General features: G+C 39.7%; 1 protein-coding gene across 1 annotated transcript in view; it reads left to right on the top strand.

Moving 5' to 3' along the window:
• The first annotated feature begins 3,600 nt into the window (after positions 1–3,600).
• Positions 3,601–23,998, top strand: part of plekhb1 (pleckstrin homology domain containing B1) — a 28,096-nt gene continuing 7,698 nt past the window's right edge. Inside the window, exons 1-4 of the mRNA XM_028801162.2 lie at positions 3,601–3,848; positions 12,986–13,138; positions 14,570–14,672; positions 19,114–19,153. Coding sequence (XP_028656995.2) covers positions 3,632–3,848; positions 12,986–13,138; positions 14,570–14,672; positions 19,114–19,153 — 513 coding nt within the window. The 5' untranslated portion in view covers positions 3,601–3,631. The remainder of the gene's footprint in view (positions 3,849–12,985; positions 13,139–14,569; positions 14,673–19,113; positions 19,154–23,998) is intronic.

Genomic DNA, 23,998 nt, shown 5'->3' with positions numbered 1-23,998 from the left:
GAGGTGTTAGAACCATGTATGGACCTGAGGAAAAGCAGCACAAGTAATAGAGAATTACAATTTAGCTTTTTTAGGAATTAGTGAAATTCCTTGGACAAAATGAAGGCAGCCAAATCGACCAATAGGTGAATTAATGCTCCATTCGGGGAATGAAGAAGAAAATGACTGACATTCACAATGGTTAGCATTCATGGTTTCAAAACAATCTCAGAAGGAACTACTAGGATAGGAAGATCATGGACCAAGGATTATTACAACTTCTTTTAGAACAATACAAAAAAAAATAATTTAAATGTCATCCAGTGCTATGCACCAACAAATGATAGTGACAATGAAACCAGAAGAATCATTTGTTAGCAGGCTACAAAATTTACTAGAAAACAACCCTATAAAAGATACTAGCAGCAAATCATAGCTCTGAAAACTGAACAAATCATGAATGAATTTGCAATAAATTCTGTAGTACATTACAGATATAAAGAGGTGAATATGTAGCATCAGGACACCATATTTAACTTGCCAAATGAACTCTGAAACTAAAACAAAAACAAACTTGGCCCAAAATACATCAAGAGAGATGGGATATAACACAGAATTATGAAAAATGCAGAGATTAGAGGAGAATTTCAGGTTTTTTTCTTTTCAACAACTTCAAGGTACTGCAAGAACAACAGAAAGAAACTGATTTAAATGAGGAATGACATGTCAAGGAAACATCAATCAAAAGATTTACTATCCATAGAAATTACAGTATGCAAAAACTGAAGATAGAAAACAAAAGAAAGCAGCAGTCAATAAGAGCAGAACATGAGCAACTAAGCTCAAAGCACAGGAAGAATGTGCTCAAGAAAGGGGACAGAACGAATAAGCACATGGGCAGAATACCTCGGAGACTTTTTAAACAGATACCTCAGAATCCACCAGACATTAATCCAGCTTTCGGGGATCTTTTTATAAAATGTGATAAACCAACCAGAGGGGAAATCAACTGAAGAATAATAAACCACTGGGACCTGATCACAGCCCAGAAGAAGCTTTTCAAATGGATATTAAAATGTCTGTTGATATACATTCCCTAAGTGTTTGAAAAAATACAGAATGAAGAAGAGACATAACTGGAATGGAGAGAGGCACTGCTAGTCGAAACACCCAAGAAAGGATTCCTAAGTAACTGTGCCAACCATACCGATATCTGTGTTTTCAATCTCCAGTAAAATATTCACCCAAATCCTTTCAGAAATAGTAAAGATATCGTAAACCAATAACTAACGGATGACCAAGCAGCCTTCATCCAAACCAGTCATGTACAGAATAGTCATGGATGTGGCGAGGAACGCCACAGACCCATCTGCATGCCTTAAGGGTGAACACAGGACATTTACAGAAATCACTCAGGGTGGGTATTGAACAGTCAGCCCTGGTGGGGGTTACAGTCCACTGTCTTCATCAGTAGACTACAGTGTATTAAACAGATAGAAGACCACTTTAAGACATTGTAATGATGAGCAGCCAGGAAAACACCAAAATGCGTCTGTCATGATTTAAAAAGCTTAAACATGAAGCTAAACTCTTTTTATCTTCATTATCTGCCGGGATTCTCTTTGGGATTATTGCAGGAACAACCTTAGCAGTGTGTAATGTACTGCCGTTTTGGTGGCAGTTGATCAATTCTTCAACTGCACTCATATTATCCCTTTAAAGAACTTACCCATTGACTGATATCGTTATAAAGACAATTCTTCATCTTCATGGCTTTCCCTTCTCTGTTATCCCCAATAGTTGACTAGTTGAATTTGTTTCATTTTTTTTGTCAATTTTTTATGCCAAGATAGGTTGTCAACACAATTTCATTGCAGGCTACCATCTTGAGGATAATGGCAGACAGAACGAGCCAATCATGATTTAGGGAATGTACTTTGTGGCCCGTTTTAGAATTTGCCTGCAGTAGTTTGCTCAACTGTCCTGTAAGGATGACACCTTTTGAATGTTTTTTATGGATTTGAACCTGCTTTACTTCAGCTGAAATCAGTTTCTTCATCATTGCCCAGTTTGGCTGAATTCCTTACTAGCTTACATGACACATGAAGGTTTTTTCAGGAGAACTTGAAGATGGTGGAAACTGGTGCCAATAATTGTTGTGGGCAAAAGGTGTGGTTCACTACAAAATACATCCACCTAAGGGTTCCATCCCCTAAGTGGGTTCCACAATTTATTGATCCTCATTCTATTATTAAACAGGTTGATAATGCTTCATATACAGTACATTGGCTCTTCTTGCCCACTTCAGATTCACCCTGTGTTTCATGTTTTCCATCTTAAGCTTGTTCATCGTAGTCCAGATTTTAAAAGTTATGTTCTACCTCCTTCTGTTTGTGTTGATGGGAAGAGGAGTTTGGATTCGCACCATCAAGGTTCTTATGCTCACTGTTTGGTGCATTGATGTGGTTACAGACTTGAGGAACGCTCTTGGGTTCTTGACCATGATACTAATCTTCCTAGATTGTTGTGTTCTTTCTATCTTCACAGTGCTGGCTGGACAGATGCCTGCACCTGAGGATTACAGTATGTTGTGGATTCTAGTACTTTGCTAATTTTTCATCTGCTTGACACGTTTTACTCTAAGCTTTTGCGTGTTTCTTTTTAGATTTTTGTTCCATGCTGAAATTCAGTTTAGCTTTCATGTTGTTATGTTTTCTTTTGTGACATCTAGTTTTATTTTATTGTTATGTTTTTTTGTTTACCATACCACAATCTTATTTTTAAGTAGGCAGCACCATTTTGTGTATTACGATGCAGTTGTTTGATATCATGAATGTGGCCCTGGAAGTTGCGTATGGTGTGACGTCATTTACACAACAGTATTTATGATGGCATCGATAATCAGCCATTGTCCAAGTCTGTGGATTCAACACAAAATGGCAGAGGCAGCCTGGAGACTGCAGATGGACAGTAAGATGCTGTCGGATGCCAGACAGAGTGCAACGTTTGGTGGTTTTTCACTGGTTTCAAGCAATATTGCAGACGCTTCAAAGAATTCTACAGTCAATAGGGCCCACCCTAAAAAAATCTTCTCCGATCACCACATCCTTTAAGATGTCCTTTTAACGTCACTGGAGTCCTTTTTAAAATACTGTGTTTTATTCACATTTTAGTTCCTTTGCATTTTAACCTTTTAAACATATTGCAACTGCCCTGATTTTGGCGATCCCTAGGAATGAACTAGCCATCATGCCATCTATCCTTTTATTGGACGTGAGGTCATTTCATCACAGGACACACACTGGACCGATTCAGAGTCCCCAAACAGCCTAAATGTATAACTTAGGAGACCTTAATTCCCAGAGAAAACCTACATGAATACACAAAGAGCAAGGAAAACCCTGCCAGGAGCTGAACAGGGCTTAACAGTGGTTAATGTTAAGTAGTACAACACTGTGACAGTCCTTAGGAAAAGTGCTATGTAAAATAAAAACTTGTCTTTCAAAGCTGATGAGGCACTGCCTTATGTTGAAATAGATGAGAAGTGACAGCAGACAGTAACTGCAAGAACTGGAAGTGTCTAGATGTTTCCCTGAAAGGATCAAAGTATGCTGTAATTAGCATATGTCCCACTAATCGAGTATTATCTAGAATGTCAGCTGGGAGGGATTATAAGTTACCTCACCTCAGTCGGCCTCTGACAAAAGCACATTCACAGTCTGCCATCTCAGTCTATGAGCAGACGGACCTGTGGAGAAACCGTACCACCGGCAGACCATCACACTCACATTGGGACAGCTTCATCGAGCTCTACTGGAGCAGAGACGCAAGAATGGCTCTCATGAAAAGTGGATATCTATGGCGACAAAGTGAGTGGAGTGACGAGCCGAGCACGCAGGTCTTGTGCTGATTACGGTAGCTGTTTTTGTTACTTAGAGTCAGAAATGAAACAAGTCTCGGAAACAGTGAAAGCATAGGGGAAGGATTTGTAGAAAGACAACATGTTTGAAAATGTTATTTAAAATTATAGTATAATATTCTAAGCATTTCTCACCAAATACCAACATAAGGAGCTGCATGGGAAAAGAAAAGTACAATGCAAAGTAACCCTTGAAAACAGAGCAATTCAATCAAGTTACAAAACAATTCCAAAAGAGTACTCAACACAGAGATAGGCACTCTCCAGGTAGACATCATATACATTAGAAAATAAAGATAAGAAATCGCTTTATCCAAATATTTCTTTTAAATGGCACAAAATTGTACGTTACTTTAAAAATGAGCTAATCAGTTAATGTGGTGGCCTTGATAGCAGAACTCAACAGACACCACAAAATGATAGATAGATAGTTGAAAGGCACTATATGATAGATAGATAGATAGATAGATAGATAGATAGATAGATAGATAGATAGATAGATAGATAGATAGATAGATAGATAGATAGATAGATAGATAGATAGATAGATAGATAGATAGATAGATAGATAGATAGATAGATAGTTGAAAGGCACTATAAGATAGATAGATAGATAGATAGATAGATAGATAGATAGATAGATAGATAGATAGATAGATAGATAGATAGATAGATAGATAGATGAAATGCACTATTGATCTACAGATAGACAGACAGAGTGTTCTATGAGTTTTAATTTATCGCGTCAGCTTCTGTTCCCCCTACAAGTCTGTTATCATCTACGAGTAAATGGATACAGGAGAGGCAGCTGCAGGCTCTCATTTCAGGTCATTCAGAGTGTTTTGCCCAATCAGTATTCTGCTAATAGTAAGTGTATTGTTAAATTGTTTGACTTTTTCATTCAATTCTTGCTTTTATTTATTTTATATTTCAATGTGTTGGTATTATCATCTGTCATGCATACTGTAACATTTTTTGTAAGAACAAAACATTTTCCCTAAATATTTTATTTCAGTTGCTGGCTTATTAAATGAGAGGCACTTTATTTACTATGTTTAGAATAATGTACTTTACATTATTTTGGTTTGGGGTGAGTTTCACATAAAATTAATTTCAGTTAGAACTTAACTGTTTAGATTGCTTTCCAGAAGTTATAATGGGTACATCGTGCTCAGTATAGAAACTTCCATCTCTTTCTTGGAATGAATTACGTTTATAAAGTGAGCTATGGGTGTATAATAGTTTCTGTTTTCTTTCTGTCATTCCTCTTACCCACTATAAACTACCCCACAAAATATCAGAAAGTAGTTTTTTTTACTATGTGGGAGCGGCAATGCGCTGTATCAGCGGGTGCTCCTAACCTCTCTCACTATTGTGTCTACGTGACCACACGGTAAGACCCAAACTGTTCCGAAGCAACATTTGCACTGATTTGTGTTTTTTGTATCTCATACACCTTTATCGTAAGAGCATCCCTTATCTACTATAGAGTGTTCGATCAGAAGAAATATGAAGCTGGTTTTAAATTAAAGTAGCAAAAGAAATTGCTAACTACGCTGCTGTAAAAAAAATTGATGAGTCTGAAAAACTGACATGAGATTGAAGGAGGCAAGAAGATGTAAAAAAAAAAAAAATTTTAAGTGTCGCATTTTTGAACAGTAGTATAAGTCAGGGTCTGATTTTATAATCGATTTTTCGGGTTTCAAGACCTGACATATGTGAGTATATATGGTAAGTGCAGTCAAATAAGCAAACAGCACTTCTCTGTCTCTTCCTCCCTCGTCCGCCTCCACTCTTCCCTCAGCTTTGTTCTCTTCCTCCTGACTCTGGCTCCCTGAATGGCTCCCTGAATGGATTGAGGCAGCTCCTTTTATAGAGTACCCGGAAATGCCTCAAGTGTCCCATGATCTCATTCCAGGCATACTTCTGGGTGTGGCGGCAGTCCTGCAGAGGAAGACTCAGGTGTTTCCCCCACACCCCTTGGTGATGGCCATGGGCCCCAGCAGGGCTGAGCTTCCAAGCTCCAAATCTGTGGCACCACAGTAAGCCGGTGGGCTGCCCTCTGTCATCCCATGGGAGATATTGCCCCATGTAAGCTCCTTCCCCTGGTCCTTCTCTTAAGAAGGTGTCCCAGCTGTCCATTACACCAGACATAGGGACAATCCGAACGGCATATCATATGTAGTGGTTTTCTCGTACTGGTGAGTCAGGAGCTGCCAGACAAAAAATAAATAAACTAATTCCAAAGCAATTGTAAGTAATTGTTATGAATTATAAATGAATAAGGATTGTTTAGAATATTTGTTTGCACTGTACTTTTGAGCAGGACATGAAGAAGAGATCCTATTTTTCTCACAGCACTCAATTTTAAAAATGTACCGACTCCGTAGAGGGTGCTGCACAGTGAGTGGCATGTAGAGACTGAAAGAAGGAGAGGAAGTTTCGAGAACAGGAAGGAGAGGGCATACGTAAGGATTGGAGTGAAAGAAGGAAATACGCATGAAGGAGAAAAGATGTGGATGGAGTAACTAGGAGTGAAAAAGATGGAAGACAAAGGAAGAAAAAACAGACTGAGGTTGTACAAATCAGGTCAACAAAAAAATGTGACTGAGTCAGTGAAATGGCACGTCAGAAAAAAAAGGTTAATGGTGTGTTAAAGGCGTCCATACAGTACATGTCAGCAAGTATCTGCACCTTGGCAAGAACAATGAATGAGACAGGGACTGAGTACCGAATGTATTTGTGGAAAAGAAGTGTCCGATTTTATTTAATTGTTTAGCAGTTGCTTTTATCCAAAGTGGCTTACAAAAGAGGTCAATATAATTGAAATATAAGTTTGGGAATAAGTGTTAGAGGCCTAGGGTACAAAGATGATCACCGTAACCGAACAAAAATGTAGAAATTCACCAAACAAAACAGACTTCATACACTTCATTAACTCATTGAAGGAGTCAAAATTACAAGTGGAGATGGGCAACTTGTTGCACCAGCCAGGAGAGACACATGAGGTGTCTGGACTGAGATTTGATGCCACACAAGTGTCTCCATATATACAGCTGCTGACCCATTGACTGCTCCTGTAGGCAAGCAACAAGGATTTGAACCCAATGTGTTCCTCTACAGGGAGCCAACATAGTCATCTGAAAGGAGGAGTGATGTGTGCCTGCCTCGGCTGGTTGAACAGCAGACGTGCTGCTGCATTTTGAATCATTCAGAGCGGTTTGGTGGCACGTGCTGGTACTCCTGCCAGCAGAGATCTGTGGTAGTCCAGATATGACAATACCAAAGCCTGGACCAGGAGTTGTGCTGCATACTCTGCCAGATACGGTCTGATCTTGTGGATGTCATATAGAATAAATCTGCAAAGCTGAGAGGCCATTGCAACATGATCAGTGAAGGCCATCGATCACCACCGCAAGGTGGCGTTAGCAGAGAAAATCGGCATTCTGCTTGCAATACTTCTACTGATGGAAGTACCTTCGGAAAACAAAAGATTCATTTCATAGTGTTTACTATCAGATGGAGTTACAGTGGTGGAGAATGAAGTACTGAACTCTTACTAGGCGCAGCTAAAAGTGAAATTTCTTGACTCCCACTGCTGCCTCTTGTATTGCATTTGAGGATTTTAACAAATGATTAGAGTTCTTTTGTGTGGTTATGTATGTCTTTTAGTTTTTCTTATGTACACCAAATGTTTATTAATTGATCATTTTTCAAATCTAGGAAAAGTAGTAGTGTTTGATAAGGAATACAAATTAGAAAGTCTAAAATTTCCATAATTTTAATTTACAAAAATTATTTCTGCTGATCATTATAAGGTGGCTCACTAGTTTATTATATATAGTTTGAAGAAAAAAAAGGATTTCTTTGTTAACGCATTTTAAGCTTGAGGTACGTGGAAAAGCAAACATGCATTGAACCTCCTTGGCATGATTTCTGCTGGCAGCAGGTCAGAAGTGAGGTGAGGCTCACTGCTAATCAGTCAGGCTGCCAGATTTTCTGTCTTAACTCCATGGGTTGCCTTTTTCTTCTTCTTGCTACTGTTTTTGCTTCAGGGTGGCAGCAGTTTATTATAATCAGCATTTAGGAGCGGTCTGTGCCAAAGTAGGAGCACCGCTAAACCTCAGCTTGTTTTTAACGGGAGAAATTTGTGCAAAATGAGTGGCCACATAATGCGGCTTACAAGAGGATAAGGTTTTATTCAAAGGTGCTTAAACAAACTGCCTGGCAGCGTCTTAAGCGTCACATAGATTATCTAGAACAAACTCATTTGAGTGAGGTGAGCCCCCCAAGTAGGGCATTGGTCAAGCCGAGGCTTCTTGCTAGCTTCTTCTTGTCTAAATTCAGGCTGGTATATGTAATAATTTAGAAATACTGAAATACACAATTTAAACCAGAAAATGAAGGGTTGACACTTGAATCTGACATTACATGTAGGACAAAGATGAAAGAAAATTAAAACACATAGGCTGATGAAGTTCCTAAACCAAAAAGACACTGATGCTGCCATCTGATATGGCACGTATTCACAAATGGTCCATGCCAGCCCAAGAGCAAATGGTACTAGAGGCCAAGAAACTAAAAAGCAACATTGAATATTACCTTCCAGAATGGCTGGTTTAGAAAGTGGTCTGTTAATGTTACAAATGTCCACCCCCTGTAGCAGATGCCATCTTGCAATGGTTTAGTCGAACAGCTGCACCACAGCCCCTGCCTGGATTCAAACAACTTAGAAATTTGTTTCATAGTTTCTGACTCATGCTGGCACAACAGCACCAAATTAACACGCTTGATGAATTTGGAGTTTAGTTTGCAGGCATTGAGATGTTAATAGGGGCCTCCTACCGTACCTGAGGATGACTTCATGCAGTACTTGAAACTGAAGGACATCGAAGTTTGTTAACGTCGACTTCTGAAGCTGTGTTGAGATCAGGGTGGCACTTTACAGTTACACTCATGTCCTCAGCAGTCACTATTTAAAATAAATTTAAGTTTCTTTTTCAAACTTCATTTTGTGAAAATTCTTAGAAATAACAATATATATATATATATATATATATTCATTGCATTCGTAGTTGAGTCCTGAACCACATGCCGTGGCGCAGCGTAAAGGGGCTTCGTCTCTGATGCTGACATCCAAGGTTCGAACCTCTTTGAAAATAGTTTTTACTGTCAAATAATGCAAAGAGTACGTGACACGTGTTTCGCCCTAATTCTGGGCTCATCAGGCGTACACACTCACTGCACTCCCTCTCGGGAATCGAACCTCAGCGCTAGAGGCGAAGCCCCTAATGTTGTGCCACAGCATGTGGTTCGTTCATTTGATAGCATGTAGATCGGGGTAATTACATTCATAGCATTCGTAGTTTCAACCATTCAATGATCTGCTTCTCGCAACTGAAAGAGGGCACCATGGCGGATATTAGCCGACTTGCTGACCAACCACAAGTGTTACCTGGTAGGTAACCACCCATACAATCAGATTGTGATTCAGACTATGAATGCTATGAATATATATATATATATATATATATATATATATATATATATATATATATATATATAAAACATTTGAAAATTACTCTAGGGGCACTGTAAAATGGTTGACCCTGTGCTCTGCTCTCTTAAGGTCATGCAAAAAGGCAATTTCCTCTCAGGGTATGTATAAATATAAAAAATAGCTATATTTAAAATGTAACATATCCGTACATTATAACATTAATTGATGAATGAATTCATTGACTGATTAATTTGTTGCTTATGCTGTGATCCTGCTCCACAAACATAAACAAAATAAAGGGTACAGGCCTGTAAATCAAACACAAAAGGCCAGACCAAACAGGCCTCACTCTAGGCAGCTTAGCCCCAGACTCAAGTGGCAGACATGTGGCTTGCACAGGCCCAAAAATGGAGGTAAGAGTTTAAATAATAAATATCAAAAAATGTTCACAAAAAGGAAAGATAGAGGAACCATAAGCCTCTGGTCCAGGACAAACCAAACAATGTTTCTTTACAAAGATATATTCAAATAGCGTTCAAAAACAGAAGAAGGAAAGCAAGTTAGGACAAAAAAAGCTTAAAAGCAAACAAATCAAAATATCACAAAAATCAGAAGACAGTGCCTTAAAAATGAAATGCAGGGGTTGAAAGTCAGGAAATCCAAAAATTAAGATCATAAGAAATTCAGCCAGACGAACAGCAGCTCCACCATAAATACCTGCAGGGGCCAGTAACTCAGCTGCAAGATTAGGTGGTCCCACCTCCCTAGGCTCTAAATAAAGGAAACAGGACATATAACTAAATAATATTGTACAAACAACGCAAAATCAACAACCATCACCAATCAAAGAAAAGCAGAATAACACACAAAGAAAAATAAAAACCAACAATAGAATTTCTAACACAAGATACAAAATTACATAACCAACAATAGAAAGTTTCAATGCACAAAAAATAAACTTAAGCCAGAGCAACAAGCACAACGGTTTATTCCACTGTGCTAATCTGACTACATGAGGCCTAACAGATACGGCAGAGACCACTGCAGGATGCACTCGCACAAACACCTACGTTCACTTGGACATCTCCAGTTAATTTAACCTGAATGTCTTTGGGACGTAGAAAGAAACACAAGGAGAACACACAAACTCCACAAAGACTGTCCAGGCTGGGACTCTGAACATTGCTGCCTTGCTTTTAAATACTCACTTCTGTAAGATATATTTTCACACGTCCTACATGGCCTTAAACTGGATTAATAATGTTCAATAAACTAATAAAGTAGTTTTGTTTTAATGGAAGATTCTTATGATATATTGAGAATCCCATCTTAACATGTCGTGTTTACTTCATTAGGTATTTTTGCTAAATGTAACCCTAATACTAATGTTTAGTAATGATGTAGATTGTGTTCTGTGATTTTTCAGGTAAGAAAGAACTTGAAAAAAACATGCAAATTCCCTTCGAGAATCAGCTCCCATATTACACACATGTCTCCATTTTAGACAAGTCTTAACATTTTCTGTGTGAGTGAGAACAGATATGTGAGATAGTATGACCTGTGATGGACCTGCATCTTAAACTGCAATTCTTTGCTACTTTACATCCAATGCTGTTGGGATTCCATAACACTCTGTATAGAATAATAAATAAAAAAAAGATAGCTGGACATGAGAATAGGAAACAAGCAAACAGAAGCAAATCCTTTTAAAGTCAGTAAAACTCTAATCAGCCCAGCAGATTTTTTATACAACTCCTGCAGTCTTGCTAAAGGTTTCAAGGCTCTCCCACAAACAGGCAACCTGAGTAATTCCTGCTTACATCTACAGCACTCAAATAACATTCCATTCTGCAAAGTATTGCGTTTTCATATATAAAGTAAAAACAGAATTGAGTTTTCCTTTCAAACAGCAAACATTATACTGTATATCTCAGCACAAGGATGTGTTTTGGTAGTCAGTGTTACAGTTGCTTTGATTACTTTTTGTAAGTACAAGAAATCATTTTGGAACATCTGGAGTCATAATATCAGTTACTTACACTGATTTCTGTGCTGAACTGTGCCATCTAGTGGTCAAGCAGGGTATCAAATTAAATGATACCTTTCTGGATTTACTGTGCGCAGATAGTGAGCTTCTGTTTGTTTTGATTATATTTTTTAATTCCCCATTGGAAAGCCTTTCTCATTCTACTTGTTGTACTTTTGATTTTGGTTTTGTTATTATTTTCTTGTGTTTTTGTAGTTGCATATGGATTTTATTAACCCTTTAATTTCTTTTCTGGGAAAAATTCAATTTTATTATTCATTTTTGATTTTTATTTCATTTTAATAATGTTAATATGTATTAATGACATTTTTTGTGTTTTTATGCCACACGCAGATGATGCAATGAAAGTAGCGCTATAAATATGGAGGTGTCAAAGGTGGATAAAACACGTCATTGTGTCTTTTGGTTTTTTTAGTTGTTTTTGAGTTTGGCTTCATAATTCACGATTACTGTTTTGGTCCTCAGTTTAATGTGGCATTCAGTTTTCTCGTTAATTTCGTTTTGACTTCTATCTGCCTAATTTTGCCTTCTCTCCCGGTCATTTCCTTTTTCTCAAAATAATTCTTGAGTACACGATTGGGGCTCAGGACAGATTTTTAAATCCGGTACAGACGTACTCCTGCCTGTTCTTGACGGTGCCTTGGATTTTCCAGCAGGGAAGCTGACAGCGAGGACCTGCGCTGACATGACGGCACATATCTAACTGTTATGGTTCAGCCCAGCATTTCCCGCTGGCTGGGGTTCTAAGTGATGTTTCTTGTTTGTTTTGTGTTATTTTATGCTATTTCTTTGCCTTAATGTTTATTTTGTTTATTATGTACATTTTTTTTTGTGTTCATTTGTAAATGAATGTGGCCTTGTATTTTGTTGGTGGCTCCTCAAGAGGCAGGGCCACCTGCCAATCACCACCACCCTATTTAAGGGACGGCCTCCCATAGTTCCTGGCGGTTCTTTGTGAATGCGCTAGGGAGTGAAGGGTGTCTTGTGTTTGCTGTGTCTCTTGCTTTGCTTCATGTTTTCCTGGATTGTCGACCCAGTGCTGCATACGTCTTTGGTTTTCACATTGAGACTGTGTTTATTAAATTTTTGAACCTCTGCTCCGTTTTTGACCACAGTTTTGGATTCCGTATTGGAACCTTGTTAACTGTCGATTGTCTTGCCTTTTCAGACAGTTACTCGTGCTCTTTGGAACTTTGTGTATTGTAGAGCCTTTTGGAAAATCAACCTTTAATTTTATTAGTATTTTGCAAGGCCCTTTTTTGGTTTCTAGTCGGGGTTTTTGACGGTGTTTCCCCCCCATCTAGTGGGCAACTTTGGAAAATGTTTTGGTACTTGTGTTTTGGAACTCCCCAGTTTCATGACACTGACAGATGGACTCTTCATTGTATGACAGAACTTTTGAGGTTGAGACATGTCTTGTTTTGTGCATTGCCCAACGACAAATGACTGACTAAACACGTAACAGTGCAGGCATATTGCTAGCAACAGCAGTGTCATAGACCACTTCTGTACGTTGCTGTTCATAGTTCTTTCTATTTAGGTTCAGTCCTGCATCGCTGGAAAAAGAGTTGGGTCGACATCTGGATGGATGGAAATCTGGTCTACTACCAGGATGAGAGCCGCAAGGACTATGAAGGCCGCATCCACTTAAAGCAGAAATGTACTGCAGTGAGAGTGGGCCAGGAATGTGCAGGTATGAGGTGGGCAATGCAGAAGAACTTGTGTCCAGGGTGGCTGTGACTGCCCTGCAGGCCTTGACGTCTGTGTTCTGCACTTGTGTTTCTTATAATCTACCACATGAGATTCATTACAATGGGGGGGCGGTTAGTGGAGCACAATGGGCGGTCTTGTTCATGTCAGTACCTTTGACACTTCCACACACAAAGGTCAAAAGCAAGAAGGATAAAGCTTATTTTTTTAAATGTGTCTAAATCCCTCCCAGAAACAGAAAAAAGGCCTCCATCCTCCCAGATATGAGTAGCAAATTGCTGGAGGGAGCATATGGTGACGTAACGCAAGTTACAAATTGCATTTAATCCCCACAGTTGGAGGACTAGATCAGTTCATCAGTGGTGGGCCTGACTTGACAGCCTTCCTGGGCGTAGTCTAACGCATAGGGTCTTGGGCCAACATTGTTATTTGTACAGACTACAGTGAAATTCTTAATATCCATTCATCCATCTACCAAAGTCACTTATTTAGAACACGGTCATGGGAGAGTTGGAGCTAATCCCAGCAAGCATTAGCCTCAAAGCTGGAAAAATCCCTGGATGGGGCACCAGCCCATTGTAGGAAACTCTTAACTAGCATATGCTGGACAACATGTCGTCCCATTGGCCACTAGGCCAATGCATGTCTAAATATATTAATTGTGTAAGCCATTCCAAAGACCCTTACTTATATAGTACATGACTATTCAGTTTGAACCTAGACAGTTTAAATGAGCTGCTCGGAGACATCCAATGGTCTAAGATCCTAAATGACTTTGGACCCCCTACCTGCAGGCTCCCTTTGTGTTTGCCGGCCTTATTCAGTCCAGAGTTCTCAGTGTGCTGGCTCACCTGTTAGTCTGTAAGACCCCCATAATTTCCACAAGCCTGAATAGAACACCTCTGTCACTTCCTTCCATTTTAAATCTGCACTGCAGGCTCCAAGAGAAAGCAGCTCTTTGACAAAGTGCGAGGGGCTCGCTCTCCTCGGAAGTCTGTTTTTCTGACTGTTGCATGCAGTTTTAGTTCACCCCACTGCCCCATCACGGTTTCATTTATATACAAAATGTATATACTTTACTTGTAAAGCCCTTTTGATTGGTGCTCACCATGAAAGGCGCTATATGTAGTTATCATTGGCTCCAGGCGCCTAAGCTTTCTCTTCCTTTTCTTACACTGTGAACTGCAGAGAGGAGACACTTGGCCTTGACAGGCTTCCTGGAGATTTGCTTATGATTAAGCTTGGTAATTGTGCCTCCTGGGGAGCACTGTGCTCAGATACCGAAAGTGGATGTTAGGCCCTGGGGCAGCGGAGGCCTTCAGGAGATTATTTTCTTGACATTAAAAAGATGAGGATGCACTGCTTGGAGGAATACGGGCAACCCTCAGTTCATCAATCATTTGTTTTGTGTCAGATGTGCAGCCACCGGAGGGGATGACAAGGGACTGTTTGCTGATGGTCTGCGTTAAAGGGGGATGCAACCTCACGCTCTGTGCCAACAGTGCCGATGAAGCTCTGTAAGTACTGTGTGCCTTGTTTGTTAAAGACATGACTCAAATGTGTGGACTTGTACTGTACTACTGTACTAGTCACTGGAGTGTGGTGTTCACCATAACAAAGCTTTTAATGATACCACCGTGAGGGCCAGAACCAGCCACAAAATAGAAAGGAGCCAACACTCTTGTCTGAGCCCACTTAAAGTAAACAATGAAAGAGCAAAATTGCCACTGGATTTCTCAAATTTGGGCACTCCAACTGAACTTTTTAACATTACTATAAGCTTTACAGAGTAACTAGTTGTGCTACTTGTCTAAGACCAGTTGAAACTTAAGTTTGCAGTGCACCATCTATTGGAATGCAGGCAGTAATAAAATCATTACATTTTTCATTCCAAAAGATGGTGCATCACAAAACAGCACTGCTTTTATGTATTTCATAGAAAATGGTGTATACAGTTAGGTCCATAAATATTTGGACAGAGACAACTTTTTTCTAATTTTGGTTCTGTACATTACCACAATTAATTTTAAATGAAACAACTCAGATGCAGTTGAAGTGCAGACTTTCAGCTTTAATTCAGTGGGTGAACAAAACGATTACATAAAAATGTGAGGCAACTAAAGCATTTTTTTTAACACAATCCCTTCATTTCAGGGGCTCAAAAGTAATTGGACAATTGACTCAAAGGTTGTTTCATGGGCAGGTGTGGGCAAGTCCGTCAGTATGTCATTTTCAATTAAGCAGATAAAAGGCCTGGAGTTGATTTGAGGTGTGGTGCTTGCATGTGGAAGATTTTGCTGTGAACAGACAACATGCGGTCAAAGGAGAAGACTGCATGAAAGTAAATACAGAGGGTGCAATGCAAGGTGCAAGCCACTCATAAGTCTCAAGAATAGCAAGGTGAGATTGGACTTTGCTAAAGAACATCTAAAAAAGCCAGCACAGTTCTGGAAAAACATTCTTTGGACAGATGAAACCAAGATCAACCTCTACCAGAATGATGGCAAGAAAAAAGTATGGAGAAGGCGTGGAACAGCTCATTATCCAAAGCATACCACATCATCTGTAAAACACGGTGGAGGCAGTGTGATGGCTTGGGCATGCATGGCTGCCAGTGGCACTGGGACACTAGTGTTTATTGATGATGTGACACAGGACAGAAGCAGCCGAATGAATTCTGAGATGTTCAGAGACATACTGTCTGCTCAAATCCAGCTAAATGCAGTCAAATTGATTGGCAGGTGTTTCATGATACAGATGGACAATGACCCAAAACATACAGCCAAAGCAACCCAGGAGTTTATTAAAGCAAAGAAGTGGAAAATTCTTGAATGGCCAAGTCGGTCACCTGATCTTAACCCAATTGAGCATGCATTTCACTTGTTGAAGACTAAACTTCAGACAGAAAGGCCCACAAACAAACAGCCACTGAAAGCCGCTGCAGTAAAGGCCTGGCAGAGCATTAAAAAGGAGGAAACCCAGCATCTGGTGATGTCCATGAGTTCAAGACTTCAGGCTGTCATTGCCAGCAAAGGGTTTTCAACCAAGTATTAGAAATGAACATTTTATTTCCAGTTATTTAATTTGTCCAATTACTTTTGAGCCCTTGAAATGAAGGGATTGTTACAAAATGCTTTAGTTGCCTCACATATTTATGCAATCGTTTTGTTCACCCCACTAAATTAAAGCTGAAAGTCTGCACTTCAACTGCATCTGAGTTGTTTCATTTAAAATTCATTGTGGTAATGTACAGAACCAAAATTAGAAAAAAGTTGTCTCTGTCCAAATATTTATGGACCTAACTGTATAATGACATATATGACAGAGACATAGAAACTGGACAGACACTCTGACACACACACAGACTTTGCCCTTTTATTAAGGTGGATTATTGTTACTTTTACAGAGTTCAGTGAGATTCCTACTTGCATGTTCAAGTCAACACATTGCCACTCTCTAATATAATGGTTAGCGAGCACAGAAACCTTACCCCAAAATTTGTGTCCTACTTACCAAAAAATCCCGGAGCTCTTGTGGTTCATCATGTGGTGGGTGCAGCAATGTGCTGTATTAGTCCACGCTCCCTACCTCTTATTTATGAGTATCTGTGTATTTGTGCTCAGTGTGGTGGTCTAAGCTCAGGACCACAAATACATAAAGGGCACCGCACAGTCCTGGCAGCATTCTTTAGTGCAGCCTGTAATGCATCTGGGGTTGTCATTCCAATAGGTCAGTTTAATTGATATTTTAAATGTTTCAATTTCTTTTTCTGGTGGTTTGGGTTTTTTTTCATTATTTTGGCAGCCCCTTTTTGCATTTTTAGTTTTGATGTGCCTGCTGTACTTTCGTATCAAGTTCTTGAATTTCTGTGGTCATGGTGTTGGTTTTTTTATCCTAACTAGTTGCCAGTCACATGCCTAGGAAATACATGACATATTTTTCAATCCAACCTTTTTAAATCTTTGATAAATATTTAAATATTAAAGAAACTTAGCTTTGTCCTTTGACCAGAATCTTTAACGATTTTCCACCCACCAGATTTGCCGTTTTTGAACTTTTGAAAAGCATTTGGCCCATTTTTGGGTTAGTCCAGACTGCAAACCTGTTTTTTGAGTTTGGGGCTAGGCCGCCTAGGGTGAGGCCTGGACAGGTCTAGATTTTGATGGCTCTTTGAGGCCTGCACTCCATTTTTGAGCTTTGTCATGGCAGGGATCTCAACGGGTGAACCTTTATAGTGCTATTGGCATATATGTCCATGAGAAAACACTCAAACTGTGACTTGGTATTTACATTTGGAGAACAAAATAAAAGGTCTCTTCTGAGATTGGTTATTTAGACTCAGACAGGTTTGTCAATTTAATAGCTACAGCTTTACAAGAAAGTAAGTAATAGAAGTATGTGGCATGTCTAGAATACAGTGAAATTGTTGCAGCCAAGTCCAACAAATAAGTAATAAGTCACCACTCTATTGTGCCATAATAAACAAGAATCTGTGAAAATAAAGAACTGCACTTTATTTACTAGAAAATAATACCAATTCTTTGCATTTCTATAGCACTTTTCTTACTACTCAAAGCACTTTAGTAAGAATGGAGTCACTTCAACCACCACTAATGTGTAGCATTCACTTGAATGATGCGATGGCAGACATTTTTGTGCCAGTATGCTCACCACACATTAGCTATTAGGTGGTGAGAGAGAGAGAATTAGAAGCAGGGGATGATCATAGGGTCAGAATGACTAGGCTGTGGTGGACAATTTAACCTTTATATCAAGATACAACTTTATGAAAGATGCTCAGGTATCTTTTATGGCCACAGTGAGACAGAACCTCAGTTTTACGTCTCATTCAAAGGACGGTGGCATATTTACAGCACAGAGTCCCCATCACTTCAATGGGGCATTGGAATTCACATTCAAATCACAGTAGGTGCCCCCTGCTGGACTCACCAACATCTCTTCCAGCAGCAAACTGTGCTTTTCCTAGTTGGTCTTCCATCCAAGTACTGGGCGGGCCTGAATCTGCTTAGCTTCAGGTGGATGACTTCTCCTGAAGTGCAAGTGCTATGGCTGCTGCTACAAAACAGAAACAGGTGACTCCTAACCCCAGCGTACTCCTTATCTCAGTGTTCATACTACTTAGTCCGTGATTTTCCCAGCTCCTGAAACCAAATGGGAAAAAAAAACCCTGAGAAGCTCAACATATTTCAGCATGATACTGCCTTATACTGTAATGTCTTTTTGCCTTGTAAGAGGCGTCCATATGCAATCATAGGGTATGAACGACTGCTGTCTTTATCCAACTTTGAACCAACAGTGAGAAGTAGAAGGGAGAGTTTTATCAGATCACTAGTTCATCCTTACTTTGAAATAAACTCACAACTTTTACACACTTTGGTGTAATTCCGTACAAGGAGGGCTGCCATACTGCCTACTTCTGACTATAAATTAGAAGTTTTACAGAGTAGTTTGTATCATGTTTGTTGTATAACGATTATTTTATAAATGACTGAAGGGAGTTTTATGGTTTTACAATCTCAGGACATCAGTGAGCCCTTAACATGTCCTAAAATTCAAACAGCATGTCAAAGATTTTACTTTGATTTTTTTATCATAAAAAGCTAGCATTCAGAAGCCAAGTGTGAAAAGTAAGTACACCCCAAGAATTAGGAGTTTGTAGACTCACCATTATAATCATTACCTTTCAAGTAGAAGCTCCTGCCCCATGTGCCTACTCCACATACCCAGCTTCCTTCAGTTCATGTTGTGCTCTTCGTGGATTGCAGGGTTACAAGCCGACGGCTAAACATGGCTCCTGTCCTGCCCGTCCAGAACTGTGCACCAGGCACATGACAGGCGTGGATGCACACTACAATGTTTCAGGCACGTTATACAGTTTGCCATTACATTACATTGGTGTATTAATGGCTTGCTTTGTCATTTTTAAATTTCTTGCAGGGCCTGGAAGTTGACCCTACAGGAGGCCAGAAAAAACCCGGTAAGAACTTCTCTTTATCATTTCATTTTGGAAGATGAAAACACAAGCAGGTTTTCAGAGTGTCGGTGGGCCACTCGGTGGTTCTTCATCCTATCCATGCTTTGGCTTTACACTGTGGACAGAAAGGAAATACAAGTTTCCTATTTTGAAAATGTACATGAAAGTGAAGTAAAACAATTTAGAGAAAACAATGCTACCTGAATTAACCAAACTGCAACAGAATATTGACATGTCAAATCAGTCAATAATATTAAAAAAAAAAGGTCAGTCAAAAATAGAATTTTGTGATCAAATCGCATTTGCAGTAGCGTGATCAGCTCAATGTGTTTAGCTTTTCAAAAAGCAAGAACAAGCAGCAAATGAAAAGCAACCATCCGACTGAAAACTCATGTGAATGAGGTGAAAGGGGAACCCCGAAAACTCCCACGACCAGCAAGTCTGCCTGCATATCAGCACTACCTGCTGGCCGCGATGTTCAACAAGCAGGAGCTCAGGACTTAAGTGTGCTGTTTGGCTGACATAGCAAGTAGAAAGAAGTACGGAACCATCAGGATGAAGGTCAATCCATTATTATTTTACATAATTTAACATTCTCAAAGATATTCAATTCATTTCAGGGTTACAAGTTTCCAAGGCAGGAAGCAGCCCTTCATAGAGAATCAGCCCACAACAAGGCCCACTCACCCACACTCCCACTCATGCAGGGCTTATTTTTAATCCTAAAGTAATTTACTTCAAAGTCAAAATGTACTGGTGCAGGCGACACATTTCAAAGAAGTCTTGGGATTTTTGACCTTAAAAGTGAGAAGTAGCTTTGAAATACCAGTTTCAATCAGCCTGTGGAGGTGGGCCAAGGAGGGACGGGAAGTTGAGCAGCTTTCTCTGTGCAGTCTGGATGTCCACTCAGGAGGTTATAAACTGTGCGTGAATGACGTCAGACACATTTTCTTCTAAGTTTCAGGGTGCCTTGTAGTCTGCTGGTTTTTTATTTTTGTAAAAGTGTAACACTCACATGTCGATGGGACCACTCATTAAGAAATGTTGCAATATGGGAAATGATCAAAAAAGATTAACACAGTGAGTCTGAGAGATACAAAGGTAACCTGCTTGATGAAACAAGTATTAAAACAAAAACAAAATTTATTTCTACTCAGTGTTTCTATTTAAGCCATTGCAGATCTTACATCAGAGGTCTTCTAGCCCCCAGTATCAGGTGAAGGGGCTTTGGGACTGCAGGAAATATTCAGTGTTTCTGACAAGACACCTCATGCTCAGGCATTTATTAGTTAGCTTGGACATCCAAATGGGGAAGGTCTTCAGATGTTTGATTTAATATAAATATTATATGTAGCTGAAATTGTCAAGGGGGACCCCCTCTTCTAACATATATATTTTCAAAAAAGGACTGCAGCCCATGCTTGCAGGTTGGAGGGTTGAAAAACAGCAAATGGTAGTTTTCAATCATTTACAAGTGCGATTGGAACTCTTCAATGGGGGACCCCGAACCCCCCTGCTGTTCTCTTTATTGTAGGTATTACACTTAGCTTGAATTACCAAGAGGCAGTCCTCTCTTTGAACAGAAACATTAATGCAGCAATAATGGAGACTCCAAGGGGTAGTGCAGCGGAGATGGAGGAGATGTCTGTTATTTAGTTATCCATATTGAGGTCCAAAACCTGGAATTGATACCAAAGTCAAAATTTTAGTTCCAACACCAGTGCACACCCAAACCTTGTGTCATGTGGTTTGTCCAAACATAGCCTATGAGAAGTCATATAATTCAGTTTATTGAACAATTGTTCAAACATTTCTTAATTAGCAGTTGAAGTTTAAAGTGTAAGGTGGTTATTTTCAAAAGTCTTGAGGCAAAATGTTACGCAGTACACCCTTCATTTACTTAAAGTGAACTGGAGGTCAGGCTTTTATGGTACAAAAACTTCAAAAAAACACAAAAACAAGCTTCAAAGGAAAGGATGACCATAAACTCCTGGCCTTTGAGACAAAAAAAAAAAAACGAAACAGGGTTTCTTTATTTCAGTGATTTTTTAAATAAAGAAAAGTAAGAACAAAAATGGGCAAGGCAGGAGAAAAGAAAGCAAAAAGGAGTCAAAAAGAGTTTGACTAAAATACGAAATCCAAAGCAAACAAGTCCAGTTTGAAATGCATGGACAGAAAAATCAGAAAGCAGAAATCCAAAAAAAAGATTGCCACTCCTCTGCCCCTAATGACACTCTGCTGAACCCCTGCCGTCGGCCAGAATAAATAGGCTGAGGGTGGTCCTTCAGCAATAGCACCCACCTGTTGAGGTTCCAACCACAAAACTCAAGGGCAATACCCAAGAAACAAATATGTACAATACAAAATGCAAACTAATATTTCAGCAAAACAATACTCAAAACAAAAAATGTAAAATGATAATCCAGAAACAACAGAAATGACAAAGAAAACTAAAACAACAGAGCCTGGCTGAAACACACTCCCACCACTAGCACACTTTCTGCAGAACTGAAGGTTACCTTAATTAATACCAGAAAAGAAAACCGCGCTTAAACACACAAAAATCTCAAACAATGCCAGCTGGCCACAGCTCAAAATATGTCCAGGTTGTTCACAGCTCACGTGGCCTTTGAGACGCTCTCATTCCCACCAATGTGCTATTATTCAGCAAAGGACACAAAGGACACTGCAGGAATGCAGCCAGTAAGTGAAAGATGCAACTTCCAATCTGCATTGCACCAACAGCCCTGCCAGAGTTGCCATTTAGTCTGCTGTGCTCTCGGAGAGGCGGCCATTCACAATCCAAACTGCACCATAACTGCACTCCTCAAAGGCAGGGGATCAGAATAACACGGCTGCCACTGTCTGTTTGGCAGGCTGTGTGGTGCAATCTCAGATGTGCCCTCTAGAGGTTAATAGGAGAACTGCTTAATATTTTTGTCATCCCTGCACACACCTTTAATAATAATAATTCATTACATTTATATAGCACACCTTTACTAGTCTTCTGTTACACCTTCCAGTAGCGACACCCCAGCAATTCAGTCCTCAGTGAGCTCTGATCCTTAATGACTCCAATAAGTGTCAGGGATTAACTCAAAAAGCTTGAGGAACTAATAAATCAATTTAAAATGTTACAACTTTTACTTCTCAGTAATATCATTCAGAAAAGTCATGAAGTGGTTTGGAAATATCTCTCTATTATATAAAAAAAATCCTGGGACGAGACGAGACGTTTTAACCTGGGATGAGACGTGACTTTTTCAGAGAGATACAGCGAGACAAGACTTTGTGCCAAGAGATTTAACCATGCCCGGGGCCGGAAATAAAAGACAAAGAGTAGATGACAAAGTAGAACGTCATAAAGAGGTTCAAAAACATTGGCGCGAAACACATGCAGAACAAGTTAGAGATAATGAAGTACAAAAATTTGAAGGTCTCAAAAAAAGATATTAAAGATTGCATTAGCGCAAACAAACGGAAATTATTACTTGGTGAAATAACAGGACAGCGAAAAGAGGTTAAATATATTGTTTGGATTTAAACTTTAAGTCAGAGACTAGTAGATCGTCTAATTCGTGTTGCCATCAGGGAAAAGTAGTGTTTCCTCCCAATGAAGAGGCGCATCTGTGAGAATTAAAAGATTTGTTGTTTGGTGAAAGTGAAATCCACATACATGAGCGGCAGAGACATGAAGTAGCTGGCGCATAGCGCAGGCCAGGGGTTGGCGAGCAGAACGAGCAGGGGGCAAAGCCCCCTACTATTTAAAAAGTATTTCTATTGTTTTTAGTTTTCTTTGTACTCTGCACTGGGATGCAAATGTGTATATGACAGCATTTCTCATGCTTTGTGTCCTTGGAAGAGGAGGTTGGGAGCGCACACTGATGGGACCCACCAAAGAGGACTTCACATATTTTAACCACATTAAAACCATATGCTAGAAAAAAAAAAGAAAAAAGTACATGAAAGAATTGGGTTCAGCAACTCATAAAAACCTATCGTGATAGGTAAAAAGAGCCTAAAAGAGTTCAGAACAACATAGAAAAATTATTAAAACAACTACAAATCATTGGGAGCCAATGACAGCCTTTTGCCCTGCTCGGGACTCCCACAAATGGCCACTGAGCTTGAAGTCTGTGGACTTAGTGAGGTTAACTGTTTGAAAACAACCTGGAAACTGACCAGACTGTTAGATAAATGCACTGCTCCATGATGCCATCGAGGAGGGGATCGACACAATGGTGTGACCAACAGAAAAATATGTGATTCAACACGACCAGATCACAAAAGTGCTAAAATGGCAAGGCATACAAAGACAAAGCGCTAAGGGTACAAACAAACTCAAATCCTTTCTGTGCTTCGGTGGGCCTCGCGAGTGAGCACAGTTAATGCGTCGGTTCCCAGCGAATGCTCTGTGTCTCAATAGTTTCATAGGCCACTTTGGAGAATGCAAATGAAACACGAAGTCAGTCCATTAGGATTTTGTTTGGTGGGACACAGCATTTAACTTCCACTGCCATTCCCCGCTGAGGGTCTTCCGTTTTGAGTTGACGTCCCATCTGCCATAATTGGCTTGCTCCGAGTCCTGTGACAGTGCTGTTCCTGCTTGGCTGCTGGGACAGAGGCCAGCTTCCTTTCGAGCTGAGAAGAACAAAAGCGGCAGAAAGAATGAAAAGCTTCCACAAAGCTTTGAATTAGAGAGGAGACGACCATTTTTAAATTAAACTCTTTGACCTGAATAAAAGAACACATACATCAGAACAGAATACATACCCTTTAACTTTATAAAGCTTTAGTTTTCCTGTTTTTTCTTATCCATCGCTACAGCCATTTATCCCAGCATGAATT

Source organism: Erpetoichthys calabaricus, chromosome 4 (genome assembly GCF_900747795.2).
Source record: "Erpetoichthys calabaricus chromosome 4, fErpCal1.3, whole genome shotgun sequence".
Classification (NCBI taxonomy): Eukaryota; Metazoa; Chordata; class Cladistia; order Polypteriformes; family Polypteridae; genus Erpetoichthys; species Erpetoichthys calabaricus.
Note: the sequence above shows the minus strand (reverse complement) of the source record. Positions and strands in the feature narration are given on the sequence as shown.